Source organism: Scyliorhinus torazame, chromosome 15 (assembly GCF_047496885.1).
Source record: "Scyliorhinus torazame isolate Kashiwa2021f chromosome 15, sScyTor2.1, whole genome shotgun sequence".
Taxonomy (NCBI): Eukaryota; Metazoa; Chordata; class Chondrichthyes; order Carcharhiniformes; family Scyliorhinidae; genus Scyliorhinus; species Scyliorhinus torazame.
The window spans coordinates 200446475-200465584 of record NC_092721.1 but is presented as its reverse complement, the minus strand read 5'-3'; the positions used below and the strand labels follow the sequence as shown (position 1 = coordinate 200465584).

The following is a 19110-nucleotide window of genomic DNA, read 5'->3' as shown; positions in this document are numbered from 1 at the left end:
TCATTGATCACCAATGAATGCAACAGGCTTGACGCGGTGTCACAGTGGTTAGCACTGCTGCCTCTCAGTGGCAGCAACCCAGGTTCGATTCCGGCCTTGGGTGGCTCACTGTGCAGGTGGATTGGCCATGCTAAATTGCCCCTTAGGTGTCCAAAGATGGGCAGGTTAGGTGGAGTTACGGGGACAGGTTGGGCATATTGGGTGCTTATTCGGAGGGTCAGTGCAGACTTAATGGGCCAAAAGGCCTCCTTCTGCACTGTAGCGATCCTATGAAAAGGGGGAGTGTCCTCATCCCATTCAATACTTCCCTGGACAGATCTATACAAGCAGCGTTGAAGATGCATCTATTCAAAAAGAAATTCTGACTAGGCTAATGATCCTTTCCCACTTGGCAACATGGAAGATGATGAAAATTTACAGCAGAGGCCATTCAGTCCATCAACACAGTCAGTGGTTACATACCATCGGCACGCCCCGGTTTCCAATGATGGCTGGCCTCCGGCTCAAATCCTCCCTCTTCATAATACAGGGAGAATAGATGATTAACGGGAGCAAGTAAAGTGCTATTAAGAGTCCTAGATACGTGAAGATTAGAAACATCTGAAAAACTGAAAGCAGATGAATGGAAATTATTAGCAAGCAAGCCAAAACGGGTCTTTAAAATTAAACAGGTGCAAAATAGCAATCACGACAACAGGCCCACACTTTACTGGGGCAACAATGGCAGGTTTAATGGTGCTCACCATTATTAGTGCATAAAGAGATATGTCAGGAGCGGCGGACTGACAAATGATTCACGTCGCTCCACCATTAGCCTTACCGAAACGCCAGCTCACCCTCAACGTCCCTGCATGTTCAGTGAAATTGCTGCATTCGCACATTAACCGCCCACAAAACATGCCGAGAAAGTTAGGGCTGGTAGTTAACAGCGTAAGGAACGTTTTGATGATTTGAGGATATTTTTATTCCTGACTGCCCTCAACCACTCCAGCCCAAGCAAGGAGGAGTTGGCACTGCAACTGTGGCTAACGAATTGCTACTAGAGATTGTTATTCCTTATTCCCCCATTTCTCCGTTCTGTCTCTTTTATCTCTCTCTCTTGTGTGTTTTTCCCTCACTTTATTTCTCTTTCTGCACCTGATTTGACTCTAATCCACCCAATTTCCTCCTCTGTCGTTCCTCTGTTTCTTTTGCAAGCCTGAAATCTCACTGGCGACGGCAATAGACTGTCGGACCCGCTGTACACCGAAGCTCCACGTGGGCCTATCGCCCTCGCCGCACCCGTTAGCAGCTCCCACTCCCAGCATCTTCCCTTCAGGCCATCGCATAAATCTTTTTTTTTTTTTAAACTTAGAGTACCCAATTCATTTTTTCCAATTAAGGGGCAATTTAGCGTGGCCAACCCACCTACCCTGCACATCTTTGGGTTGTGGGGGCGAGACCCACGCAGACACGGGGAGAATGTGCAAACTCCACACGGACAGTGACCCAGAGCCGGGATCGAACCTGGGACCTCGGCGCCGTGAGGCAGCAGCGCTAACCACTGCGCCGCCGTGCTGCCCTTGGCCATCGCACGAATCTAACTGGTGGGGGCACTCGGCAAGTTGCCCCATTCCCGCAAAACCTGAGCCAAGGCGAAAAGAAGGGAGCCTGGTTGATTCTCATGGCCAGGCAACGGTTAACAGGCAACTACGTACCAACTCTCTCTGACCGAGCAAATTGCCCGGCAATAAGCCAGGCCAGCATTGTAGCAGCAGCAACTGCGCCGATGTGCAGGAATGGTGCCGTGGCCTGTGTGAGGAAGAGAGAAATAAAACATCAATCTTACTGTCCCAGCTTTACTTTCTCCTTCTCATTGTGTTTTTTAAACGCAGCGAGTTGTTCTCATCTGGGACACGCTGCCTGTAAGGGCAGTGCAAGTGGATTCAAGAGTAACTTTCAAAAGGGAAACACATATATTGAGGGGTGAAGAAAACAGGGTTGTAAAGAGCTAGGACAGGGAGGATGGACCAAATGTCCTCCTTCTGTGCGACCAAAAGTCAATTGGCCGGTCCCATTCTCAGTAATGGTGACCATGAAATGATCGATTGTTGTAAAACTCCGTCTGGTTCACTTATGTCGTTCAGGGAAGGAAATCTGCCGTCCTTACCCGGTCTGGCCTACATGTGACACCAGACCCACAGCAATGTGGTTCACTCTTAGTTGTCCCCTGAAAAGAGAGCTGGCTGGTGGTGATTTAACCTGAGGATCACCACCTCCCAGGGGAAGGGCAAAGTTGAGAATCACCTCAGCCAGTACGGGGAACTGAACCCACGCTGCTGGCCTCGCTCTGCATCACGGACCAGCTGTTCCGCAAACCGAGCTAAACCAATAATTAATGATAATGGTAATGGTAGAATGAATACTTACTTGAAAAGATATGAGAATTATGTCCCATTCTTCATTCCACAACTGATTGACTGAAATCATGGCTACGGATATGGCCACCAATACCACCGTCAGCCCAACCTGGAAAAGCAAAGCGATGTTTGTACCTTGCACACTCATGGTCTATACTATTGAGAAGAGAATGATCTTATAGTGCTGGATTCTGACAAGTACATCAATGAGGTATAGGCGGGGGAGCACTATCCTCAGGTTGCCAACTCTTGCAAGTTTCAGGCACTGAGACACAGGAGCAGGCCATTCAGCCCCTCAAGTCTTCAGTGAGATGATAGCCAATCTGCATCTCTGCTCCATTTTCCCACCCTCGGTCCACAATCTTTGACACCCTCACCCAACAAAAAACAATCCCGGTCTTGAGATTCGTCCGCAGAAATCCATAGACTTCACAAAGAGAAACTTGCGAGAGATAGTAAGGACGACACTTAAGGCTTTTTTTTCCTGAGAAAAGGGTGGGCACGGGAGCAATAGGTCAGAAGGTGAGAGCATTGAGGGGGAACTAGGGAATAGGGCCAGTGTGGCTCTGAGGCAGAGCAGACAGGGAGAAGTTGCTGAACACAGTGGGTCTGGTGGCCTGAAGTGCATAAGTTTTAATGCAAGAAGTATTACGGGTAAGGCAGTACTTGGAACTATGATGTTGTTGCCATTACAGAGACCTGGTTGAGGGAAGGGCAGGATTGGCAGCTAAACGTTCCAGGATTTAGATGTTTCAGGCGGGATAGAGGGGGATGTAAAAGGGCTGACGGAGTTGCGCTACTGGTTAGGGAGAATATCACAGCTGTACTATGGGAGGACACCTCAGAGGGCAGTGAGGCTACATGGGTAGAGATCAGGAATAAGAAGGGTGCAGTCACAATGTTGGGGGTTTACTACAGGCCTCTCAACAGCCAGCGGGAGATAGAGGAGCAGATAGGTAGACAGATTTTGGAAAAGAGTAAAAACAACAGGGTTGTTGTGATGGGAGACTTCAACTTCCCCAATATTGACTGGGACTCACTTAGTGCCAGGGGCTTAAACGGGGCAGAGTTTGTAAGGAGCATCAAGGAGGGCTTCTTAAAACAATATGTAGATAGTCCAACTAGGGAAGGGGCTGTACTGGACCTGGTATTGGGGAATGAGCCCGGCCAGGTGGTAGAAGTTTCAGCAGAGGAGCATTTCGGGAACAGTGACCACAATTTGGTAAGTTTTAAAGTGCTGGTGGACAAGGATAAGAGTAGCCCTAGGGTGAATGTGCTAAATTGGGGGAAGGCTAATTATAACAATATTAGGTGGGAGCTGAAGAACCTAGATTGGGGGCGGATGTTTGAGGGTAAATCAACATCTGACATGTGGGAGGCTTTCAAGTGTCAGTTGAAAGGAATTCAGGACCGGCATGTTCCTGTGAGGAAGAAGGATAAATACGGAAATTTTCGGGAACCTTGGATAACGAGAGATATTGTAGGCCTCGTCAAAAAGAAAAAGGAGGCATTTGTCAGTGCTAAAAGGCTGGGAACAAACGAAGCCTGTGTGGAATATAAGGAAAGTAGGAAAGAACTTAAGCAAGGAGTCAGGAGGGCTAGAAGGGGTCACGAAAAGCCATTGGCAAATAGGGTTAAGGAAAATCCCAAGGTTTTTTACACGTACATAAAAAGCAAGAGGGTAGCCAGGGAAAGGGTTGGCCCACTGAAGGATAGGCAAGGGAATCTATGTGTGGAGCCAGAGGAAATGGGCGAGGTACTAAATGAATACTTTGCATCAGTATTCACCAAAGAGGAGGAATTGGTGGATGTTGAGTCTGGAGAAGGACGTGTAGATTAGCCTGGGTCACATTGAGATCCAAAAAGACGAGGCGTTGGGCGTCTTGAAAAATATTAAGGTAGGTAAGTCCCCAGGGCCTGATGGGATCTACCCCAGAATACTGAAGGAGGCTAGAGAGGAAATTGCTGAGGCCTTGACAGAAATCTTTGGATCTTCACTGTCTTCAGGTGATGTCCCGGAGGACTGGAGAATAGCCAATGTTGTTCCTTTGTTTAAGAAGGGTACCAAGGATAATCCAGGGAACTACAGGCCGGTGAGCCTTACGTCAGTGGTAGGGAAATTACTGGAGAGAATTCTTCGAGGCAGGATCTACTCCCATTTGGAAACAAATGGACGTATTAGTGAGAGGCAGCATGGTTTTGTGAAGGGGAGGTTGTGTCTCACTAACTTGATAGAGTTTTTCGAAGAGGTCACAAAGATGATTGATACAGGTAGGGCAGTGGATGTTGTCTATATGGACTTCAGTAAGGCCTTTGACAAGGTCCCTCATGGTAGACTAGTACAAAAGGTGAAGTCACACGGGATCAGGGGTGAGCTGGCAAGGTGGATACAGAACTGGCTAGGTCATAGAAGGCAGAGAGTAGCAATGGAAGGATGCTTTTCTAATTGGAGGGCTGTGACTAGTGGTGTTCCGCAGGGATCAGTGCTGGGACCTTTGCTGTTTGTAGTATATATAAATGATTTGAAGGAAAATGTAACTGGTCTGATTAGTAAGTTTGCAGACGACACAAAGGTTGGTGGAATTGCGGATAGTGATGAGGACTGTCAGAGGATACAACAGGATTTAGATTGTTTGGAGACTTGGGCGGAGAGATGGCAGATGGAGTTTAATCTGGACAAATGTGAGGTAATGCATTTTGGAAGGTCTAATGCAGGTAGGGAATATACAGTGAATGATGGAACCCTCAAGGGCTCTAGGTGTACAGGTCCACAGGTCACTGAAAGGGGCAACACAGGTGGAGAAGGTAGTCAAGAAGGCATACGGCATGCTTGCCTTCATTGGCCGGGGCATTGAGTATAAGAATTGGCAAGTCATGTTGCAGCTGTATAGAACCTTAGTTAGGCCACACTTGGAGTATAGTGTTCAATTCTGGTCGCCACACTACCAGAAGGATGTGGAGGCTTTAGAGAGGGTGCAGAAGAGATTCGCCAGGATGTTGCCTGGATGGAGGGCATTAGCTATGAGGAGCGGTTGAATAAACTTGGTTTGTTCTCACTGGAACGACGGAGGTTGAGGGGCGACCTGATAGAGGTCTACAAAATTATGAGGGGCATAGACAGAGTGGATAGTCAGAGGCTTTTCCCCAGGGTAGAGGGGTCAATTACTAGGGGGCATAGGTTTTAAGATGAGAGGGGCAAGGTTTAGAGTAGATGTACGAGGCAAGTTTTTTTTACACAGAGGGTAGTGGGTGCCTGGAACTCGCTACCGGAGGAGGTGGTGGAAGCAGGGACGATAGTGACATTTAAGGGGCATCTTGACAAATACATGAATAGGATGGGAATAAAGGGATACGGACCCAGGAAGTGTAGAAGATTGTAGTTTAGTCGGGCAGCATGGTCGGCACGGGCTTGGAGGGCCGAAGGGCCTGTTCCTGTGCTGTACATTTCTTTGTTATTTGTTTGTTCTAACACAGCCTCTTAAAGAGAAATTAATGTGTCTTGGACTTGAAATTAATGCAAATTTATTGAATGATTACATTATATTGCTCTTCAAACTAAAGAATAAGGGTAATAAAAACTGGGTAATGAAGGGAAAGGTGCGGAAATGTTAGGTGCTTCAGCCATGACCTTCCAAAACCCTTTTGATTTAGTAATCTTGGATTTGAAATTGGCCAATGATGTTCCATTACTTGAAAAGTTACAAAGAAAGAGACTTGCGTTCATACAGCGTCTTTCACAACTTCTGGGTGTCCCAGAGTGTTTTATTTTCTGAACTGTAGTCACATTTTTAAAAAATTTAGAGTACCAATTTTTTTTCCCAATTAAAGGGCAATTTAGCGTGGCCAATCCACCTGCCCTGCACATCTTTGGGTTGTGGAGCTGAAACCCACGCAGACACGGGGAGAATGTGCAAATTCCAGACGGACAGTGACCCGGGGCCGGGATCGAACCCGGGTCCTCGGCGCCGAGAGGCAGCAGTGCGAACACACCGCGCCACCCTTGAACTGTAGTTACTGTTACAATGTCAGTAACGCAGCAGTCAATGTGCGCACATAAAGCTCCCTCCTCTCCCCACCCAGCTTTTCTTCAAAATAGTACCATGGAATCCTTTCAGGCAACAGGACGGACAGATGGAACCTTGGTTTCACCTTTCATCCAAAGGACAGCACCCCTGACAGTGCAGCACTCCTCAGTGTCACGCTGGAGGATCAGAGTGGATTTTTGTGCTCAACTACCTGGAGTGGGATTTAGACCTTCTGATGCAGAGGCCAGAGTGTCGGTCATTGAGCCATGGCCAGTCGGGGTATGGGGCCTATTGTGATGCCCTACTTGGTTCAATAACCTGCAGGTGATGAACCATCCAGGAGAAAGGTCACTTTGTAGAATCCTATCACACGATACACAAATAGGCTGTTCGACCTATGGTGCACCCCAAAGAGCTCCCAATTAGCCCACTCCCCCCTGCTCTGTCCCCGGAACCTTGCTATCCAGGTACCTGGTGTCCAGTTCTTGGATGAGGTGCCAGACCGTTTCTGTCACCCATGGAAATGAGAGGTGAGTCAACAAGCAAGTAGATGGGAGGGGAAAGGAAGGATTGTTCCTGGTGAAATCTCTCCAGATATTCTCATTCTTACCTTGTGTAGCCAGTGCAGATTCATCTGTTGCCCCACTGCTATGTGGCATAATGCTAAAATCTGAAAAATGAACCATCATTACATTAATTGGAACCATAAGAATCGTACAGCACAGATAAAAAGACCATTTGGCCCATTTGCACCTTTACTGGCCCTTTGGAAAGTTACATCGCACCAAACCCTACGACAGCCTTCAAATGACCTTTTACCGGGCTCCTTCATTGCTGAGAGATCACAACCCCCCCCCCCCCCCCCCCCCACCCCCACCAATGCCCTTCTCCCATCAATCTTAATACTACCCCAGGCAGAATGCACCGGTTCATCATTCTCACCATCTGGAGTGGGTAGATGTCAGCTTTCCGTGAGTCAGGCAGGAGGGGGTTTGTCAGCAATCCTCGCAGCCCGCCCAGTTTTTTGTTACGATCGACTTTGCTGATAACTCAAATTGCCGAGAAAAGGCATTTTGTCGAAGCTTTTCGTCCCACACTCGTCAGGACAATCGCAAGAATACGTATGACATCAGCATTCTTCTGATTGACTTGACGAGTGCAAAATGAAAAGCTGCGACAAAATTGCATTTTTTTCAGCAATACTCCAGTTCTGTGCAACCAAATGGTCATCTGGATAATTAAAATGTAAAGTGGTCCGCAGACTCGATAACATCAATCTTACACCATCGTACAATCTAGATCTATCACCAGGGCAGTCCAGAACGTGCCTATTCGCCATGCGAAGTGGGGATTAAACAGTGTGAATAAATCGGACCAACGAAGGCACCAGTGTGTCCCAATCCTCCATCAGGAAGCACCACCAAATATTCGGTCAAAGATACAGGTTTGAAGCTACCGGCCCACCTCCCTCTTAAAACTGCTCAATATGAGGAGCCGCAGGTTAATGGAATCTCTCCCTGAGGATGGTGCCTCCACGTTCATGGACGATGAAGCTGGAATGGGGGAAAAAAAGGGAAAATGCTGGAAATACGCAGCAAGTCCTCCAGCATCAGTGGCGAGAGAAACAGAGTTGACGTTTTGAGTCCAATATGAATCTTTGAAACGGAAGAGGAGTCACATTGGACTCGAAACGTTAACTCGCTTTCTCTCTCCACAGATGCTGCCAGACCTGAATATTTCCAACATTTTCTGTTTTTATTTAGGCTTTCCGGCACCCCCAGTACTTCGCTTCTGTTTAAAGAATAGAAACAATATGATCGCGGGATCAATTGCGTCATAACTTCCCCCCACCCACTTCCCACCCAAGAAAACTCCCTGCAGATCAGACTAGAGATCTCCTTCTAACTTACCAGTAGAAACGCGACGTAGATGAAGCCAGCTGAAGCTAGGACTAGCACGGGAACTGACCAGTCATTCCAGTAACCTTTGTTATTGTACATGTACCTGAAAGAGTACAGATTGACCCCAGTTACTTCACACTAGCCATAGGTGTAAAACGCAACTTGCATTTATACCGTGCCTTCAATGAATTAAAAATATCCCAAGTCCTTCACAAGAAGTTACCAGACAAAGTTTGCCAATGAGCCCCATGTCATACGAGGGTTACCGCAGCAGGCCATTCGGCCTGTCGATTCCTTGCTGGTTCTCTGAATGGACAATTTGCCTAGTAGCAACCATGTAGCCCTGCAAATGCTTTCTTTTGAGATAATGAACCAGTTCCCTTTTGAGAGCCAAGATTGACCCAACCTCCACCACACTCACAGACAGTTCATTCCAGATCCTAACCACTCACTGTGTGAATCTGCCTCCACCACACTCACAGACAGTGCATTCCAGATCCTAACCACTCGCTGTGTGAATCTGTCTCCACCACACTCACAGACAGTGCATTCCAGATCCTAACCACTCGCTGTGTGAATCTGTCTCCACCACACTCACAGAGAGTACATTCCAGATCCTAACCACTCACTGTGTGAATCTGCCTCCACCACACTCACAGACAGTGCATTCCAGATCCTAACCACTCACTGTGTGAATCTGCCTCCACCACACTCTCAGATAGTACATTCCAGATCCTAACCACTCGCTGTGTGAATCTGCCTCCACCACACTCACAGACAGTGCATTCCAGATCCTAACCACTCGCTGTGTGAATCTGTCTCCACCACACTCACAGATAGTACATTCCAGATCCTAACCACTCGCTGTGTGAAACCGTTTCTCCTCGTGTCACCACTGCTTTTTAAAATTACCTTGAATCTGTGTCCCTCGGGTTCTCCAGCTTTCCACCAATGGGAACAATTTCTCCCCGTCTACTCTGTCCAGATCCCACAGGACTTTGAACATCTCAATCAGATCTCCTCTCACACTGCTCTTCTCCAAGGTGGACAGTCCGAATCTCTCCAATCTATCCTGTTTCTCATCCCTGGAACCATTCTCCTGAATCCCTTTATGTCAGAGCTGGTGACCAATGGAAAGAGAGAGAAACAGAGACAGAGAGAGAGAGGGAGAGTCACACACAGACAGAGACATAGACAGAGGCAAAGACAGAGGCAGAGAGAGACACACAAAAAAAAGAGACAGAGAGACAGCGAGACACACACAGTGACAGAGATAGCGAGAGAGAGAGAGACAGACAGTGAGAGAGAGAGAGAAACAGAGAGACACAGAGACAGAGAGAGAGAAACAGAGAGAAACAGAGAAAAAGAGAGTGAGAGAGAGAGAGAGAGAGAGTGAGACAGAGACCGAGAGAGTGAGAGAAACAGAGAGAGAGAAAGTGAGCGAGAGAGAGAGAGAGAGAGAAAGAGAGAGACAGACAGAGACAGAGAGGGAGAGAGAAGGATAGAGAGAGAGGGCATGGCCACAAATGGTGAAGCAATTAAAATCAGGGATACACAAGAATCCAGAATTGATGGAGAGCAGAGAAGGAGGGGGATTCTGCTGCTGGAGAATGTTACATGGGTAGGGAGGGATAAGGGAGGGATAAGAGAGGGGTAAGGGAGGGATAAGGGAGGGATAAGGGAGGGATAAAGGAGGGATAAAGGAGGGATAAAGGAGGGATAAGGTCGGATAAGGTGGGATAAGGTGGTATAAGAGAGGGATAAGGGAGGGATAAGGGAGGGATAAGGAGGGATAAGGGCATGGGCAAAATTGGAAACTAGGATGTGAATTTAAAATTTGGCACAAAGCCTTCCAGTGACCAATCAAATCAGACTAAATAGTGCATTGACCCAGTCTGGGCCCATTGGCTGTGCCCTTGCTCTCCTTGCCCCTGGAGATGGAAGGACAATATTAACACACTCACATTACATGATCAGGCCGGGTTGTGTCTAAGTGGTTCACACGCTGGCTCATGTTTGGAGTTCAGTCTCTGCTGGTGTGTAAGAAACCGTAGCAGCCGTTTTTCACACAGTAACTCACCACCATCAGTAAATGATAAATTTATTGTATTTTTGGCGATGTTGATTGAGGCCAGGGCACCGATGGGGGGGCCTGCCCTCCTCTTTGAGCAGCACAACGGGAGTTTTGCAACACCCACATGAGCCGGAAGATCAGCTCTCATTTCCACTTCTCATCAAAAGGTGGCAGCTCCAACAATGCAGTAAACCCTCAAAGAATGTGACAGCATAGAAGGCCATTCAGCCCATCCAGCTCACTCTGCGTCTTTTGCAAGACCGATCCAATTAGCCCTACTCCCCCTTCCATATCGCCCTGAAAGTCTTTCCTTTTCAAGGATGCATCTAAATCGGTTTTGGAAGTTCCCCTTGAATGTACTTCAGGCAGTGAGTTCCAATGCTGCCCATAAGTTGTGCCCGAGCCCTGGAGTGGGGCTTGAACCCTGAATGGTTTAAGGAAGAGATAGCCGAAATGCTACGGTGGGGTTGGTGTAGAAAGGAGAGAAAGTGACGCTGCAAGTTGGGCAGACGGGGTAACTGGGCATCGCACCTCAGGCAGCAGATACTCGCCTCTAGAGAGGACTCAGCTCAGATTCACCCCTCCCACCCCAGCTCGCCCAAGGATCGAGAAACGAGAGGGCACAGGTTTAAAGTGATTTGCAGGTTTAAAGTGTGGTGGAGGCAGCTTCAATCGAGCCGTTGAAAAGCGGTTAGGTGATTACTTGAACAGAAACATTGTGCAGGGTGTGGGGGAAAGGCAAGGAAAGGGTATGGAGTCATCACGCTCATTTGATTAGCAGACACAATGTACCGAATGGCCTCCTTCTGTCCCCTGATAATACTGTGATACTGGGGCTAATAGGGTTCAATTGTGAAGCTCGGTTACCTAAGCTTCCCTTGTACTGCCTGGAGTTCAGAACTTTTTAGTTAGAAGGCGGCCGTTTGGAGAAATGGTGACGTAGTGATAATATCACCGGACTAGAGGCCCCAGATTAATGCTCTGGATGTCATGGGTTCAAATCCCAGCACGGCAATTGAAAGCTAGTCTCAGTGACGGTGACCAGGAAACGGTCATCGATTGTTGTAAAAACTCATCTGGTTCACTGATGTCCTTTCGTGAAGGAAATCTGCCGTCCTTACCCGGCCTGGCCTACATGCGACTCCAGACCCACAGCAATGTGGTTGAGTCCGAACTGTTCTCAAGAGCAAATTGGGAGGGGTAAAACCGTCTGGGGCCCTACATTCCATTGAAAAGTACAAAACGAATTGAGGGGGGGGCCAAACCGGGGAACACCTCGACACAGAAAGGGGAGTGGAAGTCTGGGAACACTCTCCCCTTTCTACCCGTGGGCAGCACAGTAGCCTTCTGGATAGCACAATTGCTTCACAGCTCCAGGGTCCCACGTTCAATTCCGGCTTGGGTCGCTGTCTGTGCGGAGTCTGCACGTTCTCCCCATGTCTGCGTGGGTTTCCTCCGGGTGCTCCGGTTTCCTCCCACAGTCCAAAGATGTGCAGGTTAGGTGGATTGGCCATGAAAAATTGACCTTAGTGTCCAAAATTGCCCTTAGTGTTGGGTGGGGTTACTAGGTTACGGGGATAGGGTGGAGGTGTTGACCTTGGGTAGGGTGCTCTTTCCAAGAGCCGGTGCAGACTCGATGGGCCAAATGGCCTCCTTCTGCACTGTAAATTCTATGATAATCTATGATAATCTACCCCAAAAGTGGATGCTGTGGTGCTAATCAGACTTGTAAAACCCGAGGCTGATGGGAGTTTTACTGGGTAGAATCATCAAGGGATACGGGGACAAGAGAGGGGTAAATGGGTTTGAGCCATGACCCCATTGAATAACGAGGTGAAGGAAGAGAGGGGTGCACGAGAGTGGAGAGCTGGAAGAATGGAGAGTTTTCAGGCTGCAGGGGGTGCAGGCGAGAGGGGAGGGTGAGGTTACAGACACGGTTTTAAATGCGCACTGTAAGCAGAGCTGATTTGCAGGCAGACAACTGAGCCTCAGCAGGTACTGACTCAATCGGTGTAAAGTGGCGTTTGAAAAATAAATCGGCATGTGTCCGCTGTGGCTCAGTGGGGCAGCACCCCAGGCACGGAGACAGAAGACTGTGGATTAGAATCCCACTCAGGAGGCCTCAACATGTAATCCTGGCCGACTCTCCTAGTACAATGGTGAGAGGGAAGAGACAGGAAGCAGAGAAAGGTCAAGTTCCCTCAGGCTGCTAAAACACTGCTGCAAAGGCAGAGTCCATATGTGTTTAACTTGGAGCCAGTGTACTGGGACACATGAAACTTAAGTATGTGACAGAGTTCAGGCTGATGCTCCCAGCACAGTACGGAGGGCGGGCTGCGCGTAAACAACTACTTCGAAGAACAAGAGCGAGTTCTCCCTGGTGTGCCCTGGTCAATATCTATCCCTCAATCAACAGTGCAGCACGGTAACATTGTGGATAGCACAATTGCTTCACAGCTCCAGGGTCCCAGGTTCGATTCCGGCTTGGGTCACTGTCTGTGCGGAGTCTGCACATCATCCCCATGTCTGCGTGGGTTTCCTCCGGGTGCTCCGGTTTCCTCCCACAGTCCAAAGATGTGCAGGTTAGGTGGATTGGCCATGATAAAATGCCCTTAGTGTCCAAAATTGCCCTTAGTGTTGGTGGGGTTACTGGGTTATGGGGATAGGGTGGAGGTGTTGACCTTGGGTAGGGTGCTCTTTCCAAGAGCCGGTGCAGACTCGATGGGCCGAATGGCCTCCTTCTGCACTGTAAATTCTATGAAATCTATGAAATAAATAACTGGACATTGCTGCCTTTGGGACTTGGTGAAAACCTGGCCGGCAGGGCTCCCATCTTAGATCAGTGACGTTCTTAGTCACGGGATGTGGGGGTCACTTGCTAGGCCAGCATTTATTGCCCATCCCGAATTGCCCTGGAGAAGGTGGTGGTGAGCTGCCTCCTTGAACTGTTGCAGTTCCCGAGGTGTAGGTACATCCACTGTGCTGTTAGGGAGGGACTTCCAGGATTGTGTCCCAGCGACAGTGAAGGAACGGCAATATATTTCCAAGTCAGGCTGGTGAGTGACGTGGAGGGGAACCTCCAGGTGGTGACGTTCCCAGGTAGCTGCTGCTCTTGTCCTTCGAGATGGTAGGGGTCGTGGGTTTGGAAGGTGCTGCCTGAGGAACCTTGGTGAGTTGCTGCCGTACATCTTGTAGATGGTTCACACGGCTGCCACTGTTCATCGGTGGTGGAGGGAATGAATGTTTGTGGAAGGAGGAGCAATCAAATGGGCTGCTTTTTCCAAGATGATGTCGAGCTCCTTGAGTGTTGTTGGAGCCGCATTCATCCAGGCAAGTGGAGAGTATCCCATCACACTCCTGACTTGTGCCTTGTAGATAGTGGACAGACTTTGGGGAGTCAGGAGGTGAGTTGCTTGCCACAGGATTCCAAGCCTCTGATCTGTCTTGCAACCACAGTATTTACATGGCCAGTCCAGTATTTCTGGTCAATGGTAACCCCCAGGATATTGATAGTGGGGAATTGGTAATGCCATTGAATGTCAAGGGGCGATGGTTAGATTCTCTCTTGTAGGAGATGGTCATTGCCTGGCACTTGTGTGGTGTGAATGTTCCTTGCCACTTATCAGCCCAAGGCTGGAATGTTGTCCATTTCTCATTACATATGGATATAGACTGCTTCAGTATCTGAAAACACTTCAAAAAGAAAGTAATTGATTGGTTGGAACACCCCTGAGGTCATGTAATGAAAATGGAACACACTGGACAATCTCAGCAGGTCTGACAGCATCTGTGGAGAGAGAAGGGAGCTCATGTTTCGAGTCTCGATTCCCCCTCAGTAAACACGAGGTGGGCTGTGGGGTGGGGTAGGGGCATTGTAATCCACAGTTGAGACCTGGCTCAGTGGGTAGAACTCTCAGCTGCGAGTCCGAACGTTGTGGGTTCCTGTCCCACTGCAGAGACTAGAGGATAAAACCCTGGGCGAACACTCCCAATGCAGCATCGAGTGGGTGCTGCACTGTCAGAGGGGACGTCTTTCAGATGAGGCATTAAGCGAAAGTCCCATTTGCCCCTCTCTGTTGAACAGAAAGATACCATGGCATTATTGCTTGCCCCTGGTCCTAACAAATATTTATCCCTCAACCAACATCACAAGAGACACAGACGACCAGGTCATTAATCACATTACTGTTTGTGGGAGCTTGCTGTGCACACGTTAGCTGCTGTATTACTGTTTCGATCGCAGGAATGACACTTCAACAAATGTTCCCGACAGCTGAAAGCTCATCGTACAAGCATGAAATGGGACTATATTGATGCAAGTTCCTGCGCAGGGAATGAAATGATTTGAGGGGAGGCTACATTGGTGCCAAGTTAGAACACGAAAACAAAACCTTTCCAGAGAAACAATTACAAGAGTGTCCTGCTGTCTCGCTGCGTCTTCGGGTAATTATAGACCCCGAGTGCCTCAGGCTGTGATGAACAGAACTATAAAGAGGGCCGATCGCTCCATCAGGCGGTTGCAAAGCTGATCATTAGCAGAGTCACCTCCCCCATCTGGATTCACACTCAAAAGGTCACCTGCAGCACAACGGCTGGCATCTAGAATCCTGGGACACACTTCCTTCTGTCGCACCCCTTATTATGCAGAAGTGTGGGGGACTGGAGGTGAGCGGTGGGGGGGAAGGTGGCAGTGGAGAGGGAGGGGGGGGGGGGGGGAAACGTGTAACTCTCCCTGCGTATCCTGGCCAATAATTATCCCTCAATCAACATTACTAAAATGAAGCAGATTGTACAGTATTCACCGTATTGTTGTTTGCGAGTGGGATCTTGCCATGCGCAAATTACCCGCCCCATACATTACAGCAGTGACTACATGTCAAAACGATTTTGGTGGCAGTAATGCACTCTGGAACACCTTGAGGTTGTAAAAGGCGCTATATAAATGCACGCCCCTTCTTTTTACAACTCATTCCGCCTCCAGCCTGATCCATTGCTCCGACAGAACGTCTCTTTCCGCACAGCTTAACCACCCGGTCACTTGGCGCCTCTGGCGGGTTGCAGACTCTGACTTGTATAGCATCCCAATTCCTGGTCCTGCGACGGATTAGGGGGTGTGGGGGGGGGGGCAATTAATCTGATTTCTCTGCTCACCACCCATCTGAAAAAGAAAGGTGCTTTTGATTTGCTTCCCCGTGCCCCCCACCATGGCGAGCAGTCCAGCAGCGGGGCGGGCAAACTATCCAAAACACTGTGGACCTCAGCCTGAACAGATAGTCCTGCTGCCGGGAAACACATCCGACCATCGTTTCATGTGGGTTCCAGAGTCTAGAATTCATTTTCACAACCCTCCAGCCTTGATGTGATCCATTTTTCATTAATAGCCCCACACCAAACCCAAGGTCGGATGAACTCAAAGGGTTAGTTTATTTGCTCACACTGAAAATGTGGTGGGGATGGGGGGGGGGGGGGGGCGTTATCGATGTCACATTATTGTCTCATTTGCCTCCATGCAATAAAATGTCCGGAGAGAAAAATAAAAGTTTACACTGCAGAGATGACAGAGAAAATCAATATTGGGTGGACTTTTCCAGCCCTGCACCCCCCCCCCCCCCCCCCATCCTCTAGCAGCAGGGCGGACATGTTGTACAAAGCACTATAGGTCTGGTGGGACCAGAAGAAACTGCCACCAGAAAACACATCATGACTTGGGAGGAGGGAAGGGGGGAGGGGTGGTGGGGGGAGGGGGGGGGGGGGGTGATATTCCTTCTTGCAGGTTGGTGAGCTGAAAACCAATGTGAGGGTAGTTAATCTTTACGGTAGCGTTGTCTTCGCTAGACATGTGGAGATGAATGGGTCTTGTGGACAATGTACAGAATTTCCAGCAGGAGCTGGGTCCCCTGCCCTGCCCCCCCTGCCCCCCCCACCCCCCTGCCCCTCCCCCCACCCCCCTGCCCCTCCCCCCCCACCCCCTGCCCCTCCCCCCCGCCCCGCCCCCCCTGCCCCCCACCCCCCCCTGCCCCCCACCCCCCCTGCCCCCCACCCCCCTGCCCCTCCCCCCCCACCCCCCTGCCCCTCCCCCCACCCCCCCTGCCCCTCCCCCCACCCCCCTGCCCCTCCCCCCCACCCCCCTGCCCCCCACCCCCCCCTGCCCCCCGCCCCACCTGCCCCCCACCCCCCCCTGCCCCCCGCCCCACCCACCCCCCCGGGCCAGAGCTTCTTTGCTGTCTTGCTGCTGGTTAGATGGTAAAATGGCAGACTGAGACTGTGCAGTACACGATTACCGGTTCCACAAGCCAGAAGCCCATGCCGCATGATCCCCGTTTGTGCACACCGCCATTGACAACGGGTCTGTATCCCTCGTCTGGCTCCCCAAGATTGTTGGAATGCCATAACCAGTAAGAATTGTAAGGAAGGTTGCTGGGTCCTTTGTCTTAGCAGACAAGCAGAGTCCTGTTGGCCAGCCCGGGTTGTGAAATGCAGGTGGCCTTTGTATAGCTCTCGATGAATTTGCTCCGTGCAGCCCACAGGGGCCATTAGTGTCTCTTCAGAGATAATGATGCACGTGTCTTCCTGATATTACCAGGTAGCTCCTTTTGTTCAAGGGTAATAGATACACATTGATGAGGCCATCTTGGGTCTGCGTCCAGTTAAAAATTTTTAGAGATAGCAATGAGCATATCCCTATATATTTAATCAACAAACTACAGAGCAAGGTCCTAGTCTCTCACACTCTTCTGATTTCCCAATCCCGCCCCCCCCCCCCAACCTTTTCCCATCCAAATTGGATGAGGTGAGACTCAGTCACGTCTCATCGGCGAATATTCTTCCAGGAAACACCCAACTCCTTGACCGGAATTCTCCGCCCGCAGGGATTCTCTCTACCCGCCAGCAGCACACTAGCCGCCCACAGGTTTCCCGGTGGCATGGGGCGGATTCAAGCGGTGGGAATAGAGAATCCCGCCTCCAGCAACCGGCGCACCACCGAGAAACGCGCGGCTGGGGAACCGGAACATTCCTTTATCCAATAGGGAATCTTTACCCAGAGAACGACAAAACGTGGAACTCACTGCCACGCAGAGGATCATAAGACCATAATATTCCGGAGCAGAAATGGGCCATTCGGCCCATCGAGTCTGCTCCTAATGGAAAGCTGGATAAGCACATTAAGTTGAAAGAAATTGAAGGATTCGTCGATGGGATTAGTCGAAATAGAATGGGAGGGGGCTCCTGTGGAGCATAAAACGCTAAGAATAATAACTTGCGTTTTATGTAGTGGCATCGCCTGAGGAAGGAGCTACACTCCGAAAGCTTGTGATTCGAAACAAACCTGTTGGACTTTAACTAGGTGTTGTAGGACTTCTTACTGAGCCCACCCCAGCCCAACGCCGGCATCGCCACACCAGGTTGAAAAACAGCTTCTTCCCCGCTGTTACCAAACTCCTAACCAACCCTCTCGTGGACTGATGGACTGGTCTGATCTCTTCAGACATCTTCATTCTGAGTAGTCCTGCACTCCTGTATGCTTCACCCGGTGCCTGTGCCGATGTATTCCCATTGGGGGCGAGATTCTCCGCCCCGTTACGCCACATTTTTGCCCCGACCCGCCGGCGGGTCAATGGGGTTCCCCATTGTGGGGCAGACTGCCCTTTGTATTTTATGTTTGCCTTATTATGTATTTTCTTTTCACGGACGGAATGATCTGTCTGAGCTACATTTAGAACAATACTTTTCACTGTGCCTCGGTACACGTGATAATAAACAAATCCAATCCAACCCCCAGCGTCCCAGCTAACCCCATCTATCGATGTACAAATACCCATCACCTGATTAACAATGTGATCTCCATTAAACCTTAAAAATGTCATTAATATGACATGGACATGTTTAATGTATGTAAATATTGCAGGGTGCGTTCTAACAGGAGGGTTCTAAAGCAAAATTTGGCATGCAACCACACAGGGCAATATTAGGGCAGAGAGACAGATTGTAAGGAGCATTAATGCAAGAGAGATTGAGAGGTTTAGCAGGAATTCCAGAGCTCAAGACCCAGGAAAGAAAAAAGAACAAAGATAAGTACAGCACAGGAACAGGCCCTTCGGCCCTCCAAGCACATGCCAACCATGCTGCCTGACTAAACTACAATCTTCTACACTTCCTGGGTCCGTATCCCTCTATTCATGTATTTGTCAAGATGCCCCTTAAATGTCACTATCGTCCCTGCTTCCACCACCTCCTCCGGCAGCGAGTTCCAGGCACCCACTACCCTCTGTGTAAAATACCTGCCTCGTACATCTCCTCTAAATCTTGCCCCTCGCTCCTTCAACCTATGCCCCCTAGTAATTAACTATTCCACCCAGGGGAAAAGCCTCTGACTATCCACTCTGTCTATGCCCCTCATAATTTTGTAGACCTCTATCAGGTCGCCCTTCAACCTCCATCGTTCCAGTGAGAACAAACCGAGTTTATTCAACCGCTCCTCATAGCTAATGCCCTCCATACCAGGCAACATTCTGGTAAATCTCTTCTGCACCCTCTCTAAAGCCTCCACATCCTTCTGGTAGTGTGGCGACCAGAATTGAACACTATACTCCAAGTGTGGCCTAACTAAGGTTCTATACAGCTGCAACATGACTTGCCAATTCTTATACTCAATGCCCCGGCCAATGAAGGCAAGCATGCCGTATGCCTTCTTGACTACCTTCTCCACCTGT

General features: G+C 49.4%; 1 protein-coding gene across 5 annotated transcripts in view; it reads right to left on the bottom strand.

Moving 5' to 3' along the window:
• The window catches only part of gdpd5b (glycerophosphodiester phosphodiesterase domain containing 5b), a 317896-nt gene that overhangs the window by 70296 nt on the left and 228490 nt on the right, over window positions 1-19110 (bottom strand). For all 5 annotated transcript variants that reach the window (XM_072477424.1, XM_072477426.1, XM_072477422.1 and 2 more), the window contains 5 exons: window positions 8335-8428; window positions 7035-7094; window positions 2410-2508; window positions 1698-1791; window positions 463-608 (listed from right to left, as the gene is read on the bottom strand). In XM_072477424.1, coding sequence (XP_072333525.1) covers window positions 463-608; window positions 1698-1791; window positions 2410-2508; window positions 7035-7094; window positions 8335-8428 — 493 coding nt within the window. The remainder of the gene's footprint in view (window positions 1-462; window positions 609-1697; window positions 1792-2409; window positions 2509-7034; window positions 7095-8334; window positions 8429-19110) is intronic.